General features: G+C 33.5%; 4 protein-coding genes across 4 annotated transcripts in view; 3 read left to right on the forward strand and 1 right to left on the reverse strand.

Annotated features, from left to right (window-relative positions):
- Positions 1-1,833: 1,833 nt before the first annotated feature.
- Positions 1,834-9,462, forward strand: LOC136415149 (hexuronate transporter). Its single transcript, XM_066399597.1, has 9 exons — positions 1,834-2,036; positions 5,648-5,797; positions 5,855-6,092; positions 7,161-7,381; positions 7,633-7,834; positions 8,257-8,384; positions 8,435-8,647; positions 8,699-8,896; positions 8,956-9,462. Exons 2-9 carry the CDS (start codon positions 5,653-5,655, stop codon positions 9,144-9,146), a joined length of 1,536 nt encoding a protein of 511 aa, XP_066255694.1. The 5' UTR covers positions 1,834-2,036; positions 5,648-5,652; the 3' UTR covers positions 9,147-9,462.
- Positions 9,463-10,626: 1,164 nt separating this feature from the next.
- On the forward strand, positions 10,627-12,810 carry LOC136415278 (protein LSM12 homolog B-like). Its single transcript, XM_066399798.1, has 5 exons — positions 10,627-10,780; positions 11,527-11,660; positions 11,712-11,873; positions 11,922-12,002; positions 12,057-12,810. Exons 1-5 carry the CDS (start codon positions 10,660-10,662, stop codon positions 12,129-12,131), a joined length of 573 nt encoding a protein of 190 aa, XP_066255895.1. The 5' UTR covers positions 10,627-10,659; the 3' UTR covers positions 12,132-12,810.
- A 623-nt stretch (positions 12,811-13,433) lies between these two features.
- Positions 13,434-21,268, reverse strand: P5CDh1 (delta-1-Pyrroline-5-carboxylate dehydrogenase 1). Its single transcript, XM_066399797.1, has 11 exons — positions 21,099-21,268; positions 16,548-16,755; positions 16,323-16,450; positions 16,126-16,266; positions 15,900-16,071; positions 15,604-15,791; positions 15,303-15,525; positions 15,007-15,185; positions 14,670-14,858; positions 14,480-14,598; positions 13,434-14,423 (listed from the first exon to the last, which is right to left on the reverse strand). The coding sequence occupies exons 1-11, from the start codon at positions 21,140-21,142 to the stop codon at positions 14,308-14,310; spliced, it is 1,707 nt and encodes a 568-aa protein (XP_066255894.1). The 5' UTR covers positions 21,143-21,268; the 3' UTR covers positions 13,434-14,307.
- A 318-nt stretch (positions 21,269-21,586) lies between these two features.
- The window catches only part of LOC136415189 (acanthoscurrin-1-like), a 62,088-nt gene continuing 62,076 nt past the window's right edge, over positions 21,587-21,598 (forward strand). Inside the window, exon 1 of the mRNA XM_066399653.1 lies at positions 21,587-21,591. The gene's annotated coding sequence lies outside the window, so the exon portion shown is untranslated. The remainder of the gene's footprint in view (positions 21,592-21,598) is intronic.

Consider the following 21,598-nt stretch of genomic DNA (forward strand, 5'->3'; position numbering starts at 1 on the left):
GGTTATTTCTAGTATCTTCTTTCATTCTGCTTCCATACTTCATCTTAGGTTTTTCAAAAGCACCAAACTCAGCTAAACGTTCGTCCAAAGTTTTAAATAATGTTCTATGCGGCTGTTGCCTTTCCGAATATAACTCAAAATACATTTGAGCTGTTTTCGTACTGTTCCTATAAAATTTGTAATAAAGTCTTAACATATCTCGTTTTTCTTCACTTCGGAAACTCATTTTCATTGGAAATCTGCACACGCTCTAATTTCGTTTGAGGAATTCTGTCATATAGCGCGAACAAAAGAAAGTCTTTCGATGGAGTCAAGGCCAACTATGTAATATTTGTTTTTAGTTAAATATTTCGGCTTTTAAAAAAGTAAATTATAAGAAGTTCTATATCAATGAATTCAGAATGAAACGCACTATTTTTTTGTCGAAAAATCCAATATGGCGCCCTTAAGAAAAAATAAAGTTGATGATGGTAGCCGAAAGACGAAAAGTCGGATCGCAAATTTGAATATGTCATCGTGTAGCTGAGAAAAAGTGGCAATGAAAATGTGCTTACGGATTTAACCTTTCTTGTCAAATAACGCTAAAAAAAATAAAAATGGATTCTCCAATTTTTAGTTTTTCTCGGATATCTTCGGAAGTACTCGGAAAATTAAAATTTTGAAAATGGTATTCGATCAAGCACTAGATTGCGCAACTTTGTCCCCATTTAAACTTTTTCGTATCTCCTCTAGTTTCCGAGATCCCAATGGTGAGGGTCGAATTTGAAATACCCTGTATAGAACCTATAGCGTAGTATTCCTTTTCTGCGTGAAAGGCTCATTTTCACAGTGATAGTACTTTTGCGAAACCACTCTCAAGACAGTCACCTCGATAATTGTTTTTTTCTAGTCATTAAAACAGGATTTTAGTTTGTCCTTCAGCTAAAGCACGAGAAGTCGAAACTACAATCATTGGAACCATAACAAGTTGAAATCCAAAATGATTGCAACTACTTTTGTGGTGACACGGTCATATTTAGGTCGACGAGAAGTTGTCCTCAGGACTCTAGGGCCCCCAAAGTCTTACTGTGTCATTCAATTGTTGAAAATAAGTTACACTTTTTGACACTCTTTCAGTCCTAAAATTCCTTTAATCAAGAAAAATGATACCTAACTCTGGGGATATCATAATCCCAGCTTGACTGAGAGATGAACTATCATCGTTTCTTGTAATCCTACGTCACAATTTCATAACAAGTATTTATTATTTTATCACAAAAACCGTGCTTCCTTCAAAAACATAATTGCGGTTTAACAGATTAGCCACGCGAAAATCAGCACCACCTTTGCCAAGGATGGTTTCTTCGACCGCATGAAAACACTCGAAACAAGGAACTGGAGAATGCTTTCACTCGATCGACAAACAACAATAATGACATTCTCCACCCTTGAAGCACGGATCCCCATAAAGGACTAATAATAAGTTGGACAATAATACCATTCACTAATTTTTTTGTTAAGAAAAAAAAAATTAAGCTATAGTTCTTTGTCTAACCTGAACTAACAGATGTATTAGAGTTGGTACTTTTTGTGGCCAAGGACTACTACGTGAGGACTCAAAAACCTCTTAGAGTTTCAAAAACCTGCATGATGGAAAGCAGTACTACATTCCTCCCGATTTGATATTGTACAAAAGAAACCATGAGGACCCTAACGTAAAACCATTATGGTCCACATGTAAATAACAACAGCTCCCTATTGTTTTATTAGTTAACAGGCAACCGATCTCAAGGTTCACCCGGTATTCCCAAATAGGTGGGAGAGAGGCTTACGAACGAAGTCTAAGAACCTACCAACATAAGAACTCTGATGATTCTTCGCGGCTCCTGAAAATAACCAGTAGTAGTGCCGGGTCTCAACTCGGGGGTACCATTTTACGCCCTTCTTATTAAGTAGACTTAAAAACGCACCGCAGATTAATGAGGTTTGGTTTTTGAGTGACTTCTTTTTAGGGCCTTTTAGTTTTGATCATAAAGGTTCAAAACATACCATTCGAGGTGAGTTTAGGTTTCTTTTTAAGAAAATGAGAAGTATTATACTTGAATTGAAAACCTGATACATTAAAGCGATTTACGTAACTTGAGAGTTACGTACATACAACAGTAAGTTAATGCTGTAGTCTGCAGTATAGATGAAAACTTAATTTTAAAATTGCTGAAGTGTTGGGAAAACCAGCTCATTTTGCTATTTTCAGTAATTTTGAAAAGAATTTCATGTAGTTGTTTCGAAAAATTAGGACATTTCCGAAATTCAAAGAGGATGGCGAGCAATAGAGTTTTCCAAGTTTCCCTCTTCGTATATTAAATTCTACATATTTCATTAGAATGAGCTGTAATTTTGGACTCATCTACTCACATATAGCCAAAGTATTCTTAACTCACGGGTCTGTTGATTTTTAAATAACAAACTTTCAGCTTCGCTTTCATTTCCTTTCATATTTTGATGGCTCCTGTCTCATCCGTTTTAATTCGTATAATTAGTGAGCATTCAGCCCGCCAGTTAAGACCCTTTCGGCTATACATATGTACATGAATAATGATCTACAACATTACGTCATATTTTCCTCTATTTTATAGAGAAATAATGCGTTATTGCATACCGAGGTGGAAAGTATTTCATTACTGTCGAGAGATATGATAGTTTACTGAAACACGCAAGAGTCTCGAGATAGTAAGGATTTTTTTCTATGGCTGTGTAAAAAAAATTCTGGAAATTTATAAAATTTCAGTAAAATTAATAAGTGAGAATTTCCCCAATCTGCCAAGTAACAATATGTATGAAATGGAGGTTTCCCTTAAGAGCGGAATGGTCGTTTCGTGAGTGCGTGAATATGATTCCATGTTTCTCTTAGACTACATCTTGTCTAACATTTCTTTTAAAAAAATACACAGAGAAAAAAGAGAGAGAAGACAGAGAGAAAGAAAAGAGAAAAAGAGGAAGAAAGAAAAATAGAAAAAAGAGGAAAACTCAATTAAATATTTCGAGAAATAATTTGTGCACTAAAGATATTACAAATGAAGATTCTCAAAACCGGAAAACATACCAGTGTTTCGCTATTTTATAATGTTTGACTGCCAGTTTATAATGAATTTGTGATCCAATTTGCGTAAAAAATACATAAAATGGAAGGTTTCAAAGCGAGCTCTATTTAATTTTGAATAACGCCTCACAGACCTGGAGGGGTTGTTGCGGTGAAATAGCACACTATTCTCAGTTCAAACTAACCGAGAATAATATTCACCCTTTACTAAAGGCTCGGACGAACACCCTTGTCAAATTGTTTCGGTGACAAGTCTGTCGTCGTCTTCAGACGTTTGGGAAAAGGGTAGAAAAAGACGGAAAAAAAAAGGATCAACGGAAATGTATGATACGTAGATATTTAAACACAGTTTGTGTTACCAAATTAAACAACGATAAAATTTAAAAATTACGAACAATCTGCATTAGACCTATAAAATGTGTTTATATCTGTGTACAAGGTGTTTGGAAAAATTGATACAGCACTTAAGGAGATTAAAGTAGAGCCAAAAATTGTAAAAACAGTTCCTGTAAACATTGGTCCGACGGAGCACCGTTACTGAGATGTGGCCTTCTCAAGGAGTCCTATCATTTGAATGGATATTAAAATAACTCTTTCTGATTAAGATAATGAAATGAAAATTGGCGATAATAGTCATACCATAATAATCTTCAACTGTCATAAGTTTCATCAAAGTCGATTATAAATAAGGGTAGTTTTCTAACTATCATTAACAGAAATTTTTCGATTTTTTTATTCCTTTGAATTATCAAGCAAATATTATTATTTTGTAGTGAACTGAACTTTTTTGAAGAAAAAAATGTTTTTACTTTTTTTCGAATTCGGCGTAGTTTAGTTAGAAATAATTATTTTTAAAATAATGTATGACTCAGAACATTAACATTTTTTAACACTTTCATATAGTAGGCATCTTTCGTGGTGATAGTTTTAGTGTAAAAAAAACACAAACAATTTTTCTTCAAAAAGTCTAATTCATTAAAAAATAATATTATTTGCTTGATAATTCAAAGGAATAAAAAAAATTCGAAAAATTTGTCAAGGGTAATTAGAACACTATCCTTATTTATAATCAATTTTGATAAAACTTATGATAGTTAAAGACCCTTATGGTATTATTATTATCTACAATATTCATTCTACTATCTTAATCAAAAAGAAAGTTATTTTAAAAAATATCCAAATGATAGAACTCCTTTGGAGGGTCATATCTCAATAACGGTGCTCTGTCAGACCAATGTTTATAGGAACATTTTTTATTATCTTTGGCTCTACAATCACCTTCTTAAGTTTTGTACCAACTTTTCCAAACACCTTGTATATGTATATAATTTTAGTGCCTGATCCTGTAATACTCATATTCGAAATTTTGACTGTTCCAAAATCGAGCACCCCACACACTACAATAGCAAGAAGAGCGGCCTTAAAATTGGCTATCCAGGGTTGGTAAGGGAAATTAATCAGACAATTGAAATAAAAGATAGTACAATTAAAAAAAACTTTTACAGTAGGTAGTAATTTTTACTGACAACAGAGAAATTAACCAACTAGTATTAAAATGAAACCTTGGCGATCTAATTGTGCGTATCTCCAAAGTTTTTTAATTTGAATAATTGCGTAATTATGGAGTTATAGAAAAATTTACTATACATTTTCAAAAACATTGACGCTTTCAACCAGGAAATAATGAAATCTAAAAGAATATAAATGGACAGCCTTGGGTAAAATGGAGTCAGATATTAATTGTTTAGTGTATTGATGACTAAAAAAACTATAATCACGGTTTAAAACTTGCGTCTAGGCACATCACACTCCTTAAATTTAATTTTTTTAAATTAAATTCCGGAAGTGTGATAAAAATCCAGATGTTATTTTTGATCTAACTCTTACATAAATGTTCACTAAATCCCCAAGCAATAATTCTTAAATGACACACGCCTTCCGCCGTTCCTTTCTATTTCTGCTAATCGACAAACTGCACAATAAAAAAAATCATTTATATTAATAACGACAATAATTATAATTGCCTGCGTTTACCAAATTCTGCAGTTGCGGTTTCAGTTATGTTATTCTTAATTTTAATTCCTTCTCATAAACTCATAGAAATTCCCATACCTATACGCATGAGTAAATAAGCGGTTTCAAGACAAATTATCACCACCTGCGGGCAGCGGATTTATCTATTAAACGAGTTTCAGTCGATTGATTTGATTGATTGTTTGGTTGTGTGATTGGCTGATGTGAATTTATTGCTATTTAATGTCAGGTGCGTTCAAGTTCAGGGACGACATCTGAAACACTCATGCAGAGGAGATTTATTTGTAAAAGAACTATCGCACACACCTACCCGTATGCTGACGTAACTAATGATATGTCCGACTCAAAAGAATCAAGAAGTTTAAACTATATAAAAATGGAGTTTGAAGGCTCTAGGCCCTTAATTGAGGTATCCTGGATCAATATAGGATCTATATCAGTTTATTGAGTCGAAAATTGAAAATTTTTAAAATAATTTTGAATGTTTCCTAAGAGAGGAGGTCTTCAGAGTTGCCGTAATTACTCAATTTGCAGGAAAAATGATTCTGGAATTACGCAAGAAACTAGCTTTCATCTACCCCACCTACGTACTGGCTATATTGTCTATTGGATATGTGCTGGGCGAATTAGGACATTACTTGATTGGAGTTACCAGTAAAGCTATAGCTACAGATTTACACTATGGTAAATTACGGATAAAAAATTCCTTTTAAATTCGCATTAAATTTGTTTTAATTGCAGGTGATATAGCATGCCAACTGAATAACAGTAAACTTTACCTCAATGAATTACCAGTGATCTGCTCCGCAGCTAATGATTCAGCTAGTTGCGCATCGTTGCATCTAGATGGACAGCGATATTGCGAATGGACCTACAATGGATTGGGTCTGGATTATCAAATCCTAGCAGGGCCTAGCTTCATTGCGGTGTTCACTATAGGCGGGGTTATTATGGGCTTCTTAGCTGACAAATATAACAGGTATATGTTCACTTCAGTGCACTTGGATGCTATGAATCTTACTTGAATATACAGAGTGTTTCAACACTGCATGTGGTAAATAATAGGAAATAACGGGGAGGTGGGAAGAATGTTGCTCGTGTAAAAAAAAACTATCTCCCTCAATTTCAACCTAATAATGCTATTACCTATACGTTGATTGTTAGTCTTATGAAATATGCAGACATTACCTATGTAAGCATAAACCGCACGGAACTTTTCCATAATTTCCCGGAGATATCAAGTAGAATCACTTGAGTGTAGATATTTTTTTGTACCAAAATAATAAAGGAACAATATTTCGAATACAAAGAGGAAAATTTGACGGCACTGTTAAAGTTGTGTTCCACTTAATTATCAATAGAAGTATTTAATTTAATCAAATGGAGACCAGTGCGAAAATTACAATAAAATGTTCATTCAAACCAACATTCAACTCAACAACTTTAATAATTGGTTGAAATTGTTCAAAAAAAGTTGTCGGTGGATTGGTTGCGACAACTTTAACAATTTTAATTCAAATATTAATTTTGCCGTTAAAAGCACAATTAATTGCACATATGACGTTGGCTAGAGATAACACACTTTTCATTTATATTTCTGTGACTAAGATAAAAAAATAAAATAACTACTGTGTAAATTAAAATATTAACACCATAATGTCAAGAATCCTTTTACCCACACAACATTTTTTAAGTTTTATCTTATAATTCATAATTATTATTAATAATTATTGTTTCAGCCTTCATTTATGACATGTTTATAATTGTACGGCTCAATTTTATTGTTAGGATTTGTTATTATAATAACGTTTTATTCGTGACTAAGATAATATAGCTCGAAGGCTGAAAACCAATTATTATACACAATTCATTAGGCCTCAAGTGATATACGAACCGGTTAGAACACGCGGTCTTTTTTTCAATATTAATTAAATTAAATTCGCTTACCACAAGGAATGTTCCAGTAGCATGGAAAAAAATAGTGAAGCCCAATTACTTCTGATTCAATCATATCATGACAAAAGATAACTTGTAATAATTATTTCAGAGTAAAAATGTTAGGCTTCAGCACCATGGTATTCGCAATTGCTATTATTCTTAGTGGAGGTGTGTCTGAATATTGGCATTTGGTCATTCTAAGAATGATTATGGCTGCTGGAGAATCTGCATGCAACCCTCTAAGCACCGGGATACTTTCGGATATATTTCCAGAAGAGAAAAGAGCGTTGGTGATGTCCATATTCAACTGGGGAATATACGGGGGTTATGGTAGGTATACGTATATTGGAGGCAAACATCATTATAGAGCCGAGTAAACAAAAGTAGTGTTGTGAAAGTTGATTAAAAAACTACATCCTGTCTAGGGTTACTGAGATATTTTATCAGTCAGGGCATAATATGCCTCCTTGTATCTTAATATAAACGATACAATTTCGAACTTTTACATTAATTCTGAGACACCCTATATACACGTTTTGAAGGTGCTTCCATACACCCTGTAAGCTGTTTTTTTTTTACAGGAATCGCTTTCCCTGTGGGCAGGTACATCCCCAAACTGAATGCATGGGATTTAGGCTGGAGAGTGTGTTACTATGGGGCTGGAATCATTGCAGTAATATTTGCTCTTCTTACTTTATTTACCTTAAAAGAACCCGAGAGACAGTCTATTGGTGAAGACGCCGCAGCTCAAGGAAATTCCGACGCTAGGAAAATTACAATTTGGTAATAGTTATTTTCCTAACAAATGTGGACAGAGATACTTTCCTGCAGGCAATTGCTGCTGCCAAAATGACATGAAATGTAGTTTGGACAAACAGTTGAATGCGGCAAAAATACTTCGTGCATGTATTAGGAACACAATTTTTTTCTACTATCGCGAATAAATAGACTCTTCTTAACTTTTTTTGAATAAAAAAAATTGTATTCCAAATTCCTACAAGGTGAAGAAAACCAATTAAGAGTGATAGTAAAAAATACATTTTGTTACCTACATGCAGAAAAGCGCACTTTCCAAAACAACTTGCATTTTCCCGCACTAGTGCAATAAAAATAAATATCTGCTATATTGTCTAAGAGTAATACCTGTACTTATAACATATACTTATATTAAGAATCTATACTTATGTGTCAAAATTTCTTTCTAGGACCGTTATGAAAGAACCCCGCATCATCATGCTATGCCTAGCTGCATCCATCAGACACTGTGGAGGGATGTGTTTTGCCTACAACTGTGATTTATATTTCCAAGCATATTTCCCCGACTATGATTTAGGTGATTTTTTAAAAAATTCTAATAACCAATTAAACAAAATCGACTTTTAGGCTGGTGGTTGTTTGCAGTTACTATAGGCATAGGCAGTATTGGGGTGGTAGTTGGAGGCGTAGTCTCAGACAAATTTGTAGGCAAAATGGGGGTAAGATCCCGTGTAGTCATTTTAGCTATCAGTCAAATCGTCGCCACCCCATTTGCTTTTGGCAGCGTGTATTTCGAGCCTGTTGGTGCCATGGTCACCTTAGGAATCTCTTATTTTTTTGGTACGTCCGTAACTCTATATCCTATTACATGAGATAATGAATAATTTGCAGCTGAAATGTGGTTTGGTATTCTTTTCGCCATCCTGGTGGAGATTGTTCCTTTACACGTGAGGTCCACCACAGTAGGAATATTTCTCTTTGTGATGAATAATATTGGGGGGAACCTCCCCATAGCTGTAGAACCAGTATCCAAATCCTTAGGATATAGGGAGAGCTTATTTATTTTTTATGTGGCATTTTATCTCATAAGTAATAAAAGTTTTAAGATAGCATATATGATACCTAAATTGAATAACTTCAATTCGTAGGTTCTATAATGTTCCTGCTCACAGTATTCCTTATGCCCGGGAATACTCAGCCACCAGGTTCAGTTGGAAATACTAAGGAATTGGCTGGGGTTGATAATAGGACATTTACATATGAAGAAGGTCATTTGCCCACTATAACTTCCCTTGTAAAGAATACCAAAAGGACTGAGACTGAAAGCAGTAGATTGTAATAAATAACGACATGACGCATGTATCAAACTTCTTATCACCATTAAGAGTTGTATATAAAGTTACTGTAGCAAATTCATTATAAATAAGGAACTGATGCCATTAGTTACATATAAATAATTGTAAAAATTTAAAGTGTTAAATAGCATATTTCTACATATTTATATTTTTATCTTAATACACTTTTTATGTTCATCTCTCAAGTGCTAATCTCAATCTCATTTGTTATGTGATGTATGTAAGTATGTTTCTTTCCAGATTGATTACTAAATAATATATACCCATTATCATTGTTGTTACAGTTTGTGGAGCATAATATGCATAATGTAAATTTAAGGTTAGGTTTCATACTGATGTTTTTAATATAAGGTTTTAAAGATTCTCAATATATGTATCCTTTGAGGCAATGAAAAGCAGACGGTTGACACATGTTTTGGTATGCAAGCATGAAGAAGTAAATACAATGCTTGATAAGTACAGCCACTCTCAGACCGTTGCCCTGATTGCAGGCAATTCTCTTACTATTTATGTTGCTCAGTTGGATACTCAGCCTATTTAAAGGACCATGTTACCTCCATTGACTTTAAACCTCTTCCCCAATAAATAAGCAGCCGCCCTTACGTACTGAAAATTATTTTGCATGAATGCGATCCAGGTTGTATTCCTGCAGCTTTTTATTATTTGATATAGGGACTAATTTTGAGTTCACTCTCGTTCCTTTCTGAATTCGATCCAAAGCGATTTGAGAAGGATTCATCCTTTACCCTGTGGTTTAGGCCTATAACTTGATCCCCTTCAGTAATGCTTATGAGGCGTTTTTCTGCACCTTCATGCACTCCCGAAATAATAGAAGTACTCGATCGTTCTTAGGAATCCATCTTGGCCGATAAGCTCCCTAGAATCTAATTCAGAACTGGATGAAGTGATGTCTTTTGCAGTTTCCTGTGCCTTATGTTGGCAAATTAGGCACTAATCCACCATAGTATAAGCACATATTTCTTAAATAACGACAGATTACCGCCGCAATAGATAAAAAGTGAAGAAAAGCATTTCAAGCCTCTGAGGAAATCTCACAAAAAGTCAAAGCAATCCTGCGGCGCACCACGTGCTATTTTTAAAATGGCTGATTTGCTTATGTCGATTAATCAAATTAGGCACATGCGCAGTCCACTCAGGTTTGTGGACGACTATTGTCAGCTTTCTTATTTTATTTTAGGTTTTATTTACATCATTCGAAAAATCTCCTTTACCGCTCCCCCCTATTAACTTTACTCAATATGTCTTCTTAGTTCCGAGAAATCTAAATCTAGATAACGTATTAGCCTCCCGATTCTTTAATATAGTTGTTATCATACAAACATATTTCATATTCTACATTGTCTAACAAATCTTTGTCAATAAAATAATTTTCGAGCTTTGACAACGTGGCTTATCGCACGCGCATGTGCCCTTACTTTATTCAGATGTCACCACTGTCAGTTTTGGCATTTTATTTTATCATTTCTCATCAAAATAATGGCTGCCGTTTCTGATATTTTTACTGTGGGTAGTATTGTTTGGTGCAGAACTTGCTACAATGCAGAAATTGAGGGAGAAGTTATGGCCTTCGATCCACAGAACAAGACTCTGGTGTTGAGTATCCTTTTCATTAGATGTTAAGGAGACATTCCCCGTGGTTTCCAACCCTGGTTCGCCGTCCTATTATTGCCCTATCCAAAAACTTGTTATTCGTAATTTCCTGTAATTAAAAACATGTTTTTCACTGTATAATCACTTAGACATCTAAAAATATTTCCATTCAACATCATTTAAAGTTTCATTCGATAGATTATGTTTTTTGTAATTATAAGTAACCCAAATAGAATCATGAGTGTATACATATTCAATGCCAGTTCAAGAAGGGTAAATTTTGATATTTATATAGAAAATCTCGGTGACTATAGAAGATAGAGAACGCATAAGGCACGTTCAATATTTTTTTGAAATCAAGTGAAGTGCAGTGATCAAAAGTTTTGAATTATCATTGACTTTCCACCTAAAAACAAATGTTCAAATTTTTATTCACTATACTGGACTTGTCTCCAAAAAAAACATTGAGAGTACTCTATTAATATTTCCCTATCTCCTATAGTTACTGATAATTTCAGTCAAATGCTTATACTTTGCGTATCCCAGAGATATTCCTTAGATATTCTTTGGAAATCCATTTCAGTAACCATATGCAAAGAAGTGTGTATCTCATATATGTATAGCACACAATTTTGTTATGTGAGAAGTCTTTGAATTACCTTGAAGTGAGAACTTCTTTTACAATATTCTTATGTCATAAAGGAACTTTATACAACACATACATATTTGTCAATTGCTTAACAAAATCTTTAGAATGTGCTGCCACCAATGGCAATCCAAAATTAAATGATGTACAGTTCATCAATCTGTCACTGGTTAGTGAACTGCAGGTGAAGAAAGAGGGAAATTGCTTTTATGATGCACCTCAAAGTCTCAATCTACACAGAGTAAGGCATTCTGCATTTTTAAGTTAATAAACTCATTGAAACTTCATGCAGTTGAACACACGAGTTAGGAACCAAGTGGAGGAAAAAAGAAGAATGTTTCAAGCAATAGCAGCTAATGTTTCTCCTGAAGGACAGACTCTTTTCATAGCCCTTTCCAAAACTATTCAAGAGGTCAGGTGGAGAAACTCTGACATTATTATATGGAACCAAGAGGTAGTAATTGTACTTACCATTTTGGGCAAACTTAAAGCCAATTTTCAGGTTGTTATAAGTCCCCCTTATGGATTGGCAAATGTTAAAGGCAACACGAACAGTACTGAGCTAAGATACATATTAAAACTAGTAAGTTTTCTCTTTAAGATTCTATATTTTTATAATGACTTTGTAAATATTTAGGTAGAAAAACATCTGCAAGACCTATCTCTAAGTCCCCAAAGTAGTGCAGTGCCACAGAGCACTCAACCCTCTTAAAAAGCAAAGCTAAGCATAATTTAGTGTCAGTTACAGCATACTGGTTAAAGTGTTTTCTAAAGTGGGGTAAAATAAACTTTCTTTTAAGCCATTTGTTGTATGCTTGAATCAGTATGATGTTTCCAAATAGATAAGAAAAATTAAAGTGTCTATGAAGGTGGTGCAAGATCATAACTACGCACCTCATGAGCTGATTAAAAATTTTAAGTTACCACACACATTAAGAACGGCAAAAAGTGCATACCACCACATACAGGGTTGACTTCAGTATTAATGAGATCATAAAAAACATTAATTGAAGAAAATAAATTAAGTCAAACCCTGTTACTACATTAGGAACATAGTTGAATAAATACCATGTTCTATGGTTATTACAATGTCTTTTTCTAATTTATCAAGTTAATTATCGAAATTTAACTGGAATAATTTAAAGTAAAATTATTTAAATATATAAAGCACTTCTTTTGACTATGCTAAATGTATGGTAATTAATTAATATTAATTTATTACTTTCAATTTTGTTGATTTTGAAATACTATCTTTTAATGAAAACCAACATTAATCGGATGCTTGTAGCATCTTCGAAACCTGATTTTTTATAAAGTTTTGTTGTTACAAGAAAATTATAGCCCCCAAGTATTGTATTTATTTTATAAAAAAAATATAAACTCAGTATTTTCTCAGTTGTTTTATTGTAGTTACAAAAGTCTTGATTCGCATATAATATTAAGAAATATATGGAATGCACGTTCACAGGATATGTAGAAAGGATTTTCTAAGGATGTACTATATATATCCCTAAAATTTTACAGATTACGGTCTAATTAGTCGGCCAAAACCACTTTGCTCCTAATTGAAATAAAGACATACGTGAGTGTGCGCGCATTCTGTCGATAAATGTATGCACATGTAATTATACACCCTCAACCTTAATATAATAGTTCAGGTTATTGACCAGGCAGTTGCATGCAGTACCATTCTGAAAAAAACCCTACCTTTTTATTATATATACCAGCTTCTTTGGGACACAATGGTGACCAGCATCGTAGATTGCCTAATGCTTGGCGAACATAGAGTTCCAGAAATGTGGCTAGTTGACATTCCAGGAACAGTGGAACAACCTAATAAGTATAGCACGCTACAAATTAGGGCATAATCTTTCATACAGCTAAACAGTCAACAAATAACAATGACTATGATGGTTTACTCAGGACGCAACCTTCTTTTAGTCCATGTGCATAGAACGGGCGTTTCCGAGGAATCGAAATGTTGGAATAACCATTCGAATAACAGAATAACAAATAACAATAAGCAAATTTATTGCTACATCAAATTTCACATAATACTTATATTAAATTGACAATATGCCTAGCAAAACGAACGAAAATAAATATATATATCCACATGGTTGTTACACAAGGGAAAATTATACAGTAAAGATAAACTTTGGAAAAATAGTTCATGCAAACTAATTAAAATTCTCTACAAAGATAGTGTTGCCTAGATGGTAACAAAGTGCTATTATTAGGTAATTCACCAATTTTGAAGTGGCCTTCAATATTTACAATTCAATCTTCTAAATTGCAATAAAGTAAACCTATCAAAATAGATAGAAGTACTGCACTACATTGTGCACCTTTAGACACACTCGAACAAATTATAGTACATATCGACATGAATTCTAACCGTGTCTTCACACAGGAAAACGACACGATAATCTGATATAAAGTGATGTCTAAACTACAATTTCCTATAAGGACGTCTCCTACCTATAGAAGTAGATTACGCAGCATAAGTTTTGTAACATTTAATATTGTCATTGTGATTATTCTAACTTCTGAATATCTTTATTATGCTTTCTTGAAGAAGAAAATCTCACATTGCTAACCAATACCTTCGAAATCTTGTATGCTGAGCCACTCAACTTCTTAAAAATGTTATTATATGTATTGGTAAAACACAAATTTAAGATGACTTTGCCTTGTAAATCGGCTTTTTAATAAAATTTGAAATTATAATGTAACATTTACAGGTGACGTTTAAAACATCAAAATCCTTTAATACTTAAATTGTTTTGAGTTATTTGCAATATCGAATTGTACAACTAACTATCACAAAACTTAACCGAAATAAAAGTGATCAATCAAATCAATCGAAATTACATGCTAGAGTTAAATTATTGTCTCATGTAAGGATATTCTATTTCGGAGAGAGGTACGAAGGTTTCCTTCACGGATTGCGGATTTCCCCATCTGAGGGCATAGTGAGGGCCTCCGGCTTTATCGTTGGTGCCTAATTTGAGGTTTTGTTCCAATTTAGCGTTCATACAAATGCAAATTTCTGTTTACCTGACATTCTAGCACCACCAAAGGGCTGTTGGCCAACTACACTGCCAGTAGACTTATCGTTAATATAGAAATTACCGGCAGTCATTTTTAAATCTTCAATCGCACTGCGAAGGAATGCTCTAAAAAAGGTAAAATGACGAGCCTTTAACATACAGAAACTCTACCTTAAATATTGACCAATATTACTTACTCGTCTTTTGCGAATACGGCTCCAGTTAAGGCGAATTCCGTTGTGCTGCCTATTAAATCCAGAGTCTGCTTGACTTGGCTGTCTGGATAAACATATATTGATAAAACGGGGCCGAAAATTTCCTCTTTCATGATTTTGTCTTTAGGGTCTTTGGACTGGACTATGGTCGGTTCGATGAAATAACCGGTGCTAACAACAAATGGAGGTTTATGCCTATATGTCTATTTCTACTTTGAGAATTTTAATTTAAAAGAGGCTTTGTATTAGCTTCACAAATTTTATACTTGTTATATGTATCAACATTGTCCTATTTCAATATAGCTGGTCCTTATCTTACCTGTCATCATATTTCCCTCCCCCAATAATTTCCAAATTTGGAGAACTTTTAGCGTGTTCAATGTAGCTCGAGATTCGCTTAAAGGCTTTGTCGTCTATTACAGCCGAAGTGAAACTCGTATAGTCAGTAGGATCGCCAATTTTCAATTGAGAGCGTTTTGCTAATAAACCTTCTTTCACCTGAAAAACACGTTGAAATATTCCATCAGGTCCCTTAAAGTCAAACTAATACTAAATGTATTAACTACTCAGTTGCAAACATATGAACTACCTTCAGTAAAGTAAAAAGTTACTTACCTTAGGCCATAAAGATTCCGGAACATACATCCTACTGCATGCACTACACTTTTGTCCGCAAAATTCAAACGCACTCCTAATGGTGCCGTTCACCACCGACTCCACATCAGCAGTTGGATGTATGAAGTGATAGTTCTTGCCCCCACATTCCCCAATCAACCTTGGAAAGTTCTTGTAAATTGGGATGTTTTGGCCTACTTGTTTCCATAAACGTGCAAACGTCCTATAAATAAGTAGCAATTTAAGTGATGCCTAATAAAGATGTCGGTGCAGTGGCAGGAATGGGGAAGTTGCTACTCACGGTACGCTTCCTGTAAAGTTAATTCCTGCCAAAACGGGCGAGGAAGTAATGGCGTCACCAAATACTGGACCGTCCGCAGGAACAAAGTTGACTACTCCGGGGGGAATTCCGGCCTCTAGGCAGATTTTGAACGTTACCCAATTCGACAACAAGGCAGTATCGCTAGGTTTCCATAAGACGGAGTTACCCTGAAACAAGTCTAAGTGAAAACACATTACTCCACAATACAATAATATAAAAAAGCTCTGTTTCCCAAAAGTTTTCAATTACATTCTCGTGTTTTTTACATTACTCACCATTAATGCAGGTGTATACGCCAAATTCCCACCAATAGCTGTAAAATTAAAGGGAGAAACGGCGGCTACAAACCCGTCGATACCTCTATATCTCATAGAGTTCTTCGTAACTTTCGGGTTTTCGGAAATCGGTTGATACTTCGTGGCTTCTTTGACAAAATAAGCATTTAATCTACGGCATTCCCTGTATAACTACAGCTCCTATTGCCTTTATACTTTAATCTACCTAAAGAAATCTATCAGTTCGGCCGCTGAATCGATTTCTGCCTGAATAACGGTCTTGGCTTGACCAAGCATTGTGGCGGCGTTGAGCTTGGCCCGATATTTTCCTGCCATCAAATTGGCGGCTTTGTCCCATATTTTCAGCCTATTAAATTGCATGTATGTATATACCCAAGTTGAGCGCGTCAAAGCCGTGAATACCTTTCAGAAAACGGAGTCCTGTCCCATTTCTTTTGGGTTTCCGTGGCCACTTCTATAGCTTGATTGACAACTTTCGTGTCGGCATAATAGAATTTGGCAATTTTCTTTTTGTGGTTGTGGGGCATGACCTAAAAGCCCAGATATTGAATAAAACTATGGTGCAAGGATGGTACACCAACCATCTACTTTAGTGTTCGAAGTGCAAAATTTAGTGTAGAATATTACCTGATACCGAACATCCTTTGTCCTGATCTCCTTATCTCCAATAACAATAGGAACATCTTCAATGTTGCTGGCCGTTTCTTTGAGTGCCTTTTCTAACTCAGCGCGTTCAGATGAGCCTTTAAGATACTCTAAGACTGGCTCATTTTTCGCAACAAAATCTTCCAATTTTACTTCTGGCACTACTGAGCCTAAACATCGTACTGCAGTTCTGTATAAAAGAATAGTTGAAACATAACTATCTGATTCAAGATTTCAAATTGCTTCAAAATATAAAATAATAATTTAAATCAGAAGAGTGGTTACGTCATGATTCCTTATTAAAATATCTGTTTCTGATGGTTATAATGTTATTAGTATGTAATGATTGGACCCTAGGTTGGCCTAAAAAGTTTACATTCTTAAAACTTTTTTAAGATTTTATTTTATGTACCAAATTCAAAGACCTCTCTGTCCCCACATTTCCCCCAGCATAGGAGCAAATCGTATGTGAACCCAAAATAAACATTTTTAAAATGGGAGGAAGTTGAGAGGCAGGCAACTTGCTAATCATAAATTTCTTCAGCAAAATATCGAGAAAACGTGGCGTTATTAATGATAGAAATCAGTATCTGAATTGATTGGGAAACAACAAGGAAATAAAAAAAATATCTAAGTCATTCATGGAAATCATATTTAAGAATATCAGGCCAGTTTTTATAAATATCTAATGGCGACTGTGATATTAGAGTCTTGATGCCTTGGTGAATTGCAATGATGTAGACTCTGAAGACTAATGCATGTTCCAAATTTGAATTTAATATTTTAAGAACTGAAGGGGTTGTAAAGTAAAATTTTAAATAATAAAATGCTAAAATTTTGAGTACTCTGAAATTTGTTATATGTATACAGGGTGATTCACGTAACTGTTTCATTAGAAACTTTTGTACTTGTAACTAATCTAAATTTTTCATATTTGGGGGTTAAGCTAATATAGATACACTCTACTTTTTAAAAATATTTTGAAGGTCATATCACTTCCGGTTATACCGGAAGTCGAGGTCAACTTCCTTATTTCAAATGGAACACCCAGTATATTTTTGCATTTTTGGAATCTAGTGATTAAGCTGATTAAATTTTTATTAGGTACTCCTATACCTAAACCTAACCATTTTAAAGATATATTGGTTTAAAAGAAAAATCTTTCTAAAACACCATTTCTATCAAATTTAAAATTCTCAGCTATTATTGAAGCTGGCTTTACGAAAATTTGCTGACATGTTAACCAGATATGGTAGATTAGGTTAATGTGAAAAGTTTTTATAAATATCATACAGGGTATCCAAAAAACCACGTCATATTTAAAGAACTTTAATAGCAAAAAAGTCGCTTATTTCAAACGGAACACCCCATATATTTTTATATGTCTAGAATCTAAATTGAATTCTGAATCGATTATTATTAAGCATCCCTATACCTAAAATGAACGCTTTTGCTCTAATTTGCGATTTTTTAATATTGTACACTAATAATTCTAAGTATCTTAGTTGGCTTTGAAAAGAACATGGCTGCTTCCTGTAACATGCGTTAATGTAATTGTCAATTTAATAAGTTCGCTCAGCAGTTTAGAATCATGAACTTTAATAGTACTTATTCAAATAGTGATATTTTTAATTTATTCTTTATTCATGGAGAGTGTAAGAAAGTTTTGGAGAGGACTTGCCGTACATTCAACGAAAGATATCCGCATCTTCCGAAAATCACAAAGAACAAATTTAGGATATTGGAATCAAATTTTTTAGGGCATGGAAAAGTTAAAACTAAAAAGTTTTTTCTAGTCCCATCATAAATAAAAAAATAATAAATAAAAACAAATAAAATTAAATTAAAATAAATATTCAATGTGACCCCCATTAACTTCTAAACATTTCAAAATAATTTTTTTAACTTCATGTTGTGTCACTTTATTAATTGTAATGGGGTGAAGATTTTCAAAAGCTATCATTAATAATAATAAAAGTACAAACCTAAATCATTAGAAGCACTTCAAATAGAAAAATTCGGATTTGCATTAAAATATCCTAAAAAGGTGATTTCATTGTCTTCGTTATTTATGATGGGACTAGAAAAAACTTTTTAGTTTTAACTTTTCCATGCCCTAAAAAATTTGATTCCAATATCCTAAATTTGTTCTTTGTGATTTTCGGAAGATGCGGATATCTTTCGTTGAATGTACGGCAAGTCCTCTCCAAAACTTTCTTACACTCTCCATGAATAAAGAATAAATTAAAAATATCACTATTTGAATAAGTACTATTAAAGTTCATGATTCTAAACTGCTGAGCGAACTTATTAAATTGACAATTACATTAACGCATGTTACAGGAAGCAGCCATGTTCTTTTCAAAGCCAACTAAGATACTTAGAATTATTAGTGTACAATATTAAAAAATCGCAAATTAGAGCAAAAGCGTTCATTTTAGGTATAGGGATGCTTAATAATAATCGATTCAGAATTCAATTTAGATTCTAGACATATAAAAATATATGGGGTGTTCCGTTTGAAATAAGCGACTTTTTTGCTATTAAAGTTCTTTAAATATGACGTGGTTTTTTGGATACCCTGTATGATATTTATAAAAACTTTTCACATTAACCTAATCTACCATATCTGGTTAACATGTCAGCAAATTTTCGTAAAGCCAGCTTCAATAATAGCTGAGAATTTTAATTTTGATAGAAATGGTGTTTTAGAAAGATTTTTCTTTTAAACCAATATATCTTTAAAATGGTTAGGTTTAGGTATAGGAGTACCTAATAAAAATTTAATCAGCTTAATCACTAGATTCCAAAAATGCAAAAATATACTGGGTGTTCCATTTGAAATAAGGAAGTTGACCTCGACTTCCGGTATAACCGGAAGTGATATGACCTTCAAAATATTTTTAAAAAGTAGAGTGTATCTATATTAGCTTAACCCCCAAATATGAAAAATTTAGATTAGTTACAAGTACAAAAGTTTCTAATGAAACAGTTACGTGAATCACCCTGTATGTATTATTTTAAAAATCAAAAAACATAACTAAAAACCACAGGTGCTCAACTTGTATAAAATCAGTCTCTATTTTTAAAATTGAGTATTTTTATAAAATCAACACCATAAAAAACCAAAACTACTGTAGATATGCGATCTACAAACAAAGGGAAAGAGAATGAAAATGTTTAAAAATATATAGGGTATATTTCAAAAAGCTGTATTTGCCACAGAATTTTTGGGCCACTATGTAATAACAAAACAAACTTATAATCTTTAAACATGTCCTTACCCAATTTCAATTCACAATTACATTAGCAAAACAATTTCCAATGCCAACAGAATACATGTTACAATAGCAAGAATTTTCTATATTTGATATTATGCAACTTCTATTGAATTCTCACATTATCTGCCTCAGATACCTACTTAAAAATAAAGCGCATCTGGATGTAGTGTTGTTTCAAAAATAAATAGGGATAGCCTTGATGAACACACTTGGCAATAATGCACTAATCACTTTTGATGTGCATCTAACAATATTACTTCAGTTTACCTTCTACATATGGGTCTACCTTTTGTTTATTAATTTTTACATGAGGTAGTAGTCACTATATTAAAAACCTTGATATATTATAGGATTAATGGGTAATAGAATCTATAAAGCTTTTATTAGACACCAACTGAGATAAACAATATCACTGAAATTTATGGATGTCTAATTACCTACCTGTTTAACTAATAATCACTTTGATATATGGAAAAATGCATATTTCATCAAATGTTTGTGTAAAATATTTTATTTCTGTTCTCTTCACTCTAAAGCACAAGATCACTTATTGGCAGAAATAACAGACAGATAAATGGTTAAACAGACATATCTTACAATAAATTAATTGAAAGTGAAAACTGAAATCTGAATGGGTGAAAAGTCTTCACTCTAGCAAATCGAACATTCTCGATTCTTTACAAAGAAAGAGTTTAGAAACACTAGATGAGAAATTGTAATCTCATTATTGAAATCAACATTGATACATTCAAGGCTTAGGTGGAAATTGCATATTTCTATGTAAAATTTGTCTATTCTTGTATCAAGCTTATAGTTACGAGTGTGGTTACTGCAAAGGTTTGCTGTAAGGTCAGTATAAGATATAAAGATCCTAGGAACCATTCAATGATTAGCTTCCTACATACATTAGGCACAATTGGTAATAGATAACACCAAAATATTGCTTAATTAAGACTAACTTTGTGAATACAATGAAAATACTGATTTCCATAGTCACTTTATTGATTTTTGAACCCAATGGAAAATTCCACTGATTCAGCCTATGACTTTCATTTTGTAGGCTTAAAATGCCCAAAAATTACGCTCTACTCCAGAACTTTAAAGCCCAGCCTTAGTAATAAGAAAGGAGGTTCTCTGATCAAATAAGAACCATGAAACTAAACATTAACAAAGGTCAAGAGGGTATTCCTGTGATAAGAAGTGTTTATGAAGCTGATAAAAGTTCTTCGGAGGAGTGTCAAGCAATACTAACCTTTGAATACATTGGGAGAAACCTTGTTTACACAATGATAACATATTGACATAAGAACCTCTTGAGTTTCTGATATAACTTTTGAGTTGAAGAGCCTGCAGCGATTACCTAATTCAAGTCGATTTATTTTTTTGATGCACTTTATTTTGACATCTGAACTTTACACTTGACTGGCTATGACGTAATCGACCACCGTCATTGAACATTTTGTTAATGGAGATTTCGCATATCTTCAAAATGGAGATTGGGGGCAAATTTTAAGAGAGTCAATCCTTTTTAGTGTCAATATAACCCGCCTTAGTCGCATAAATTATTAATGCGGTATCTAAAATAATAATAAACTGCAAATAAGTTAAAAATTTACTCAAAAATAATAACTAAAAGTGAGATAATCACTCTCTAAATGTTGCCTAAGTATGATGACGTAGTCTCTCAACTTCTATAAACGGACAATTTAGTTACGTCTCGTTTGACATTTGTAACATCTGTACCTTAACACT

Source organism: Euwallacea similis, chromosome 19 (assembly GCF_039881205.1).
Source record: "Euwallacea similis isolate ESF13 chromosome 19, ESF131.1, whole genome shotgun sequence".
Lineage (NCBI taxonomy): Eukaryota > Metazoa > Arthropoda > Insecta > Coleoptera > Curculionidae > Euwallacea > Euwallacea similis.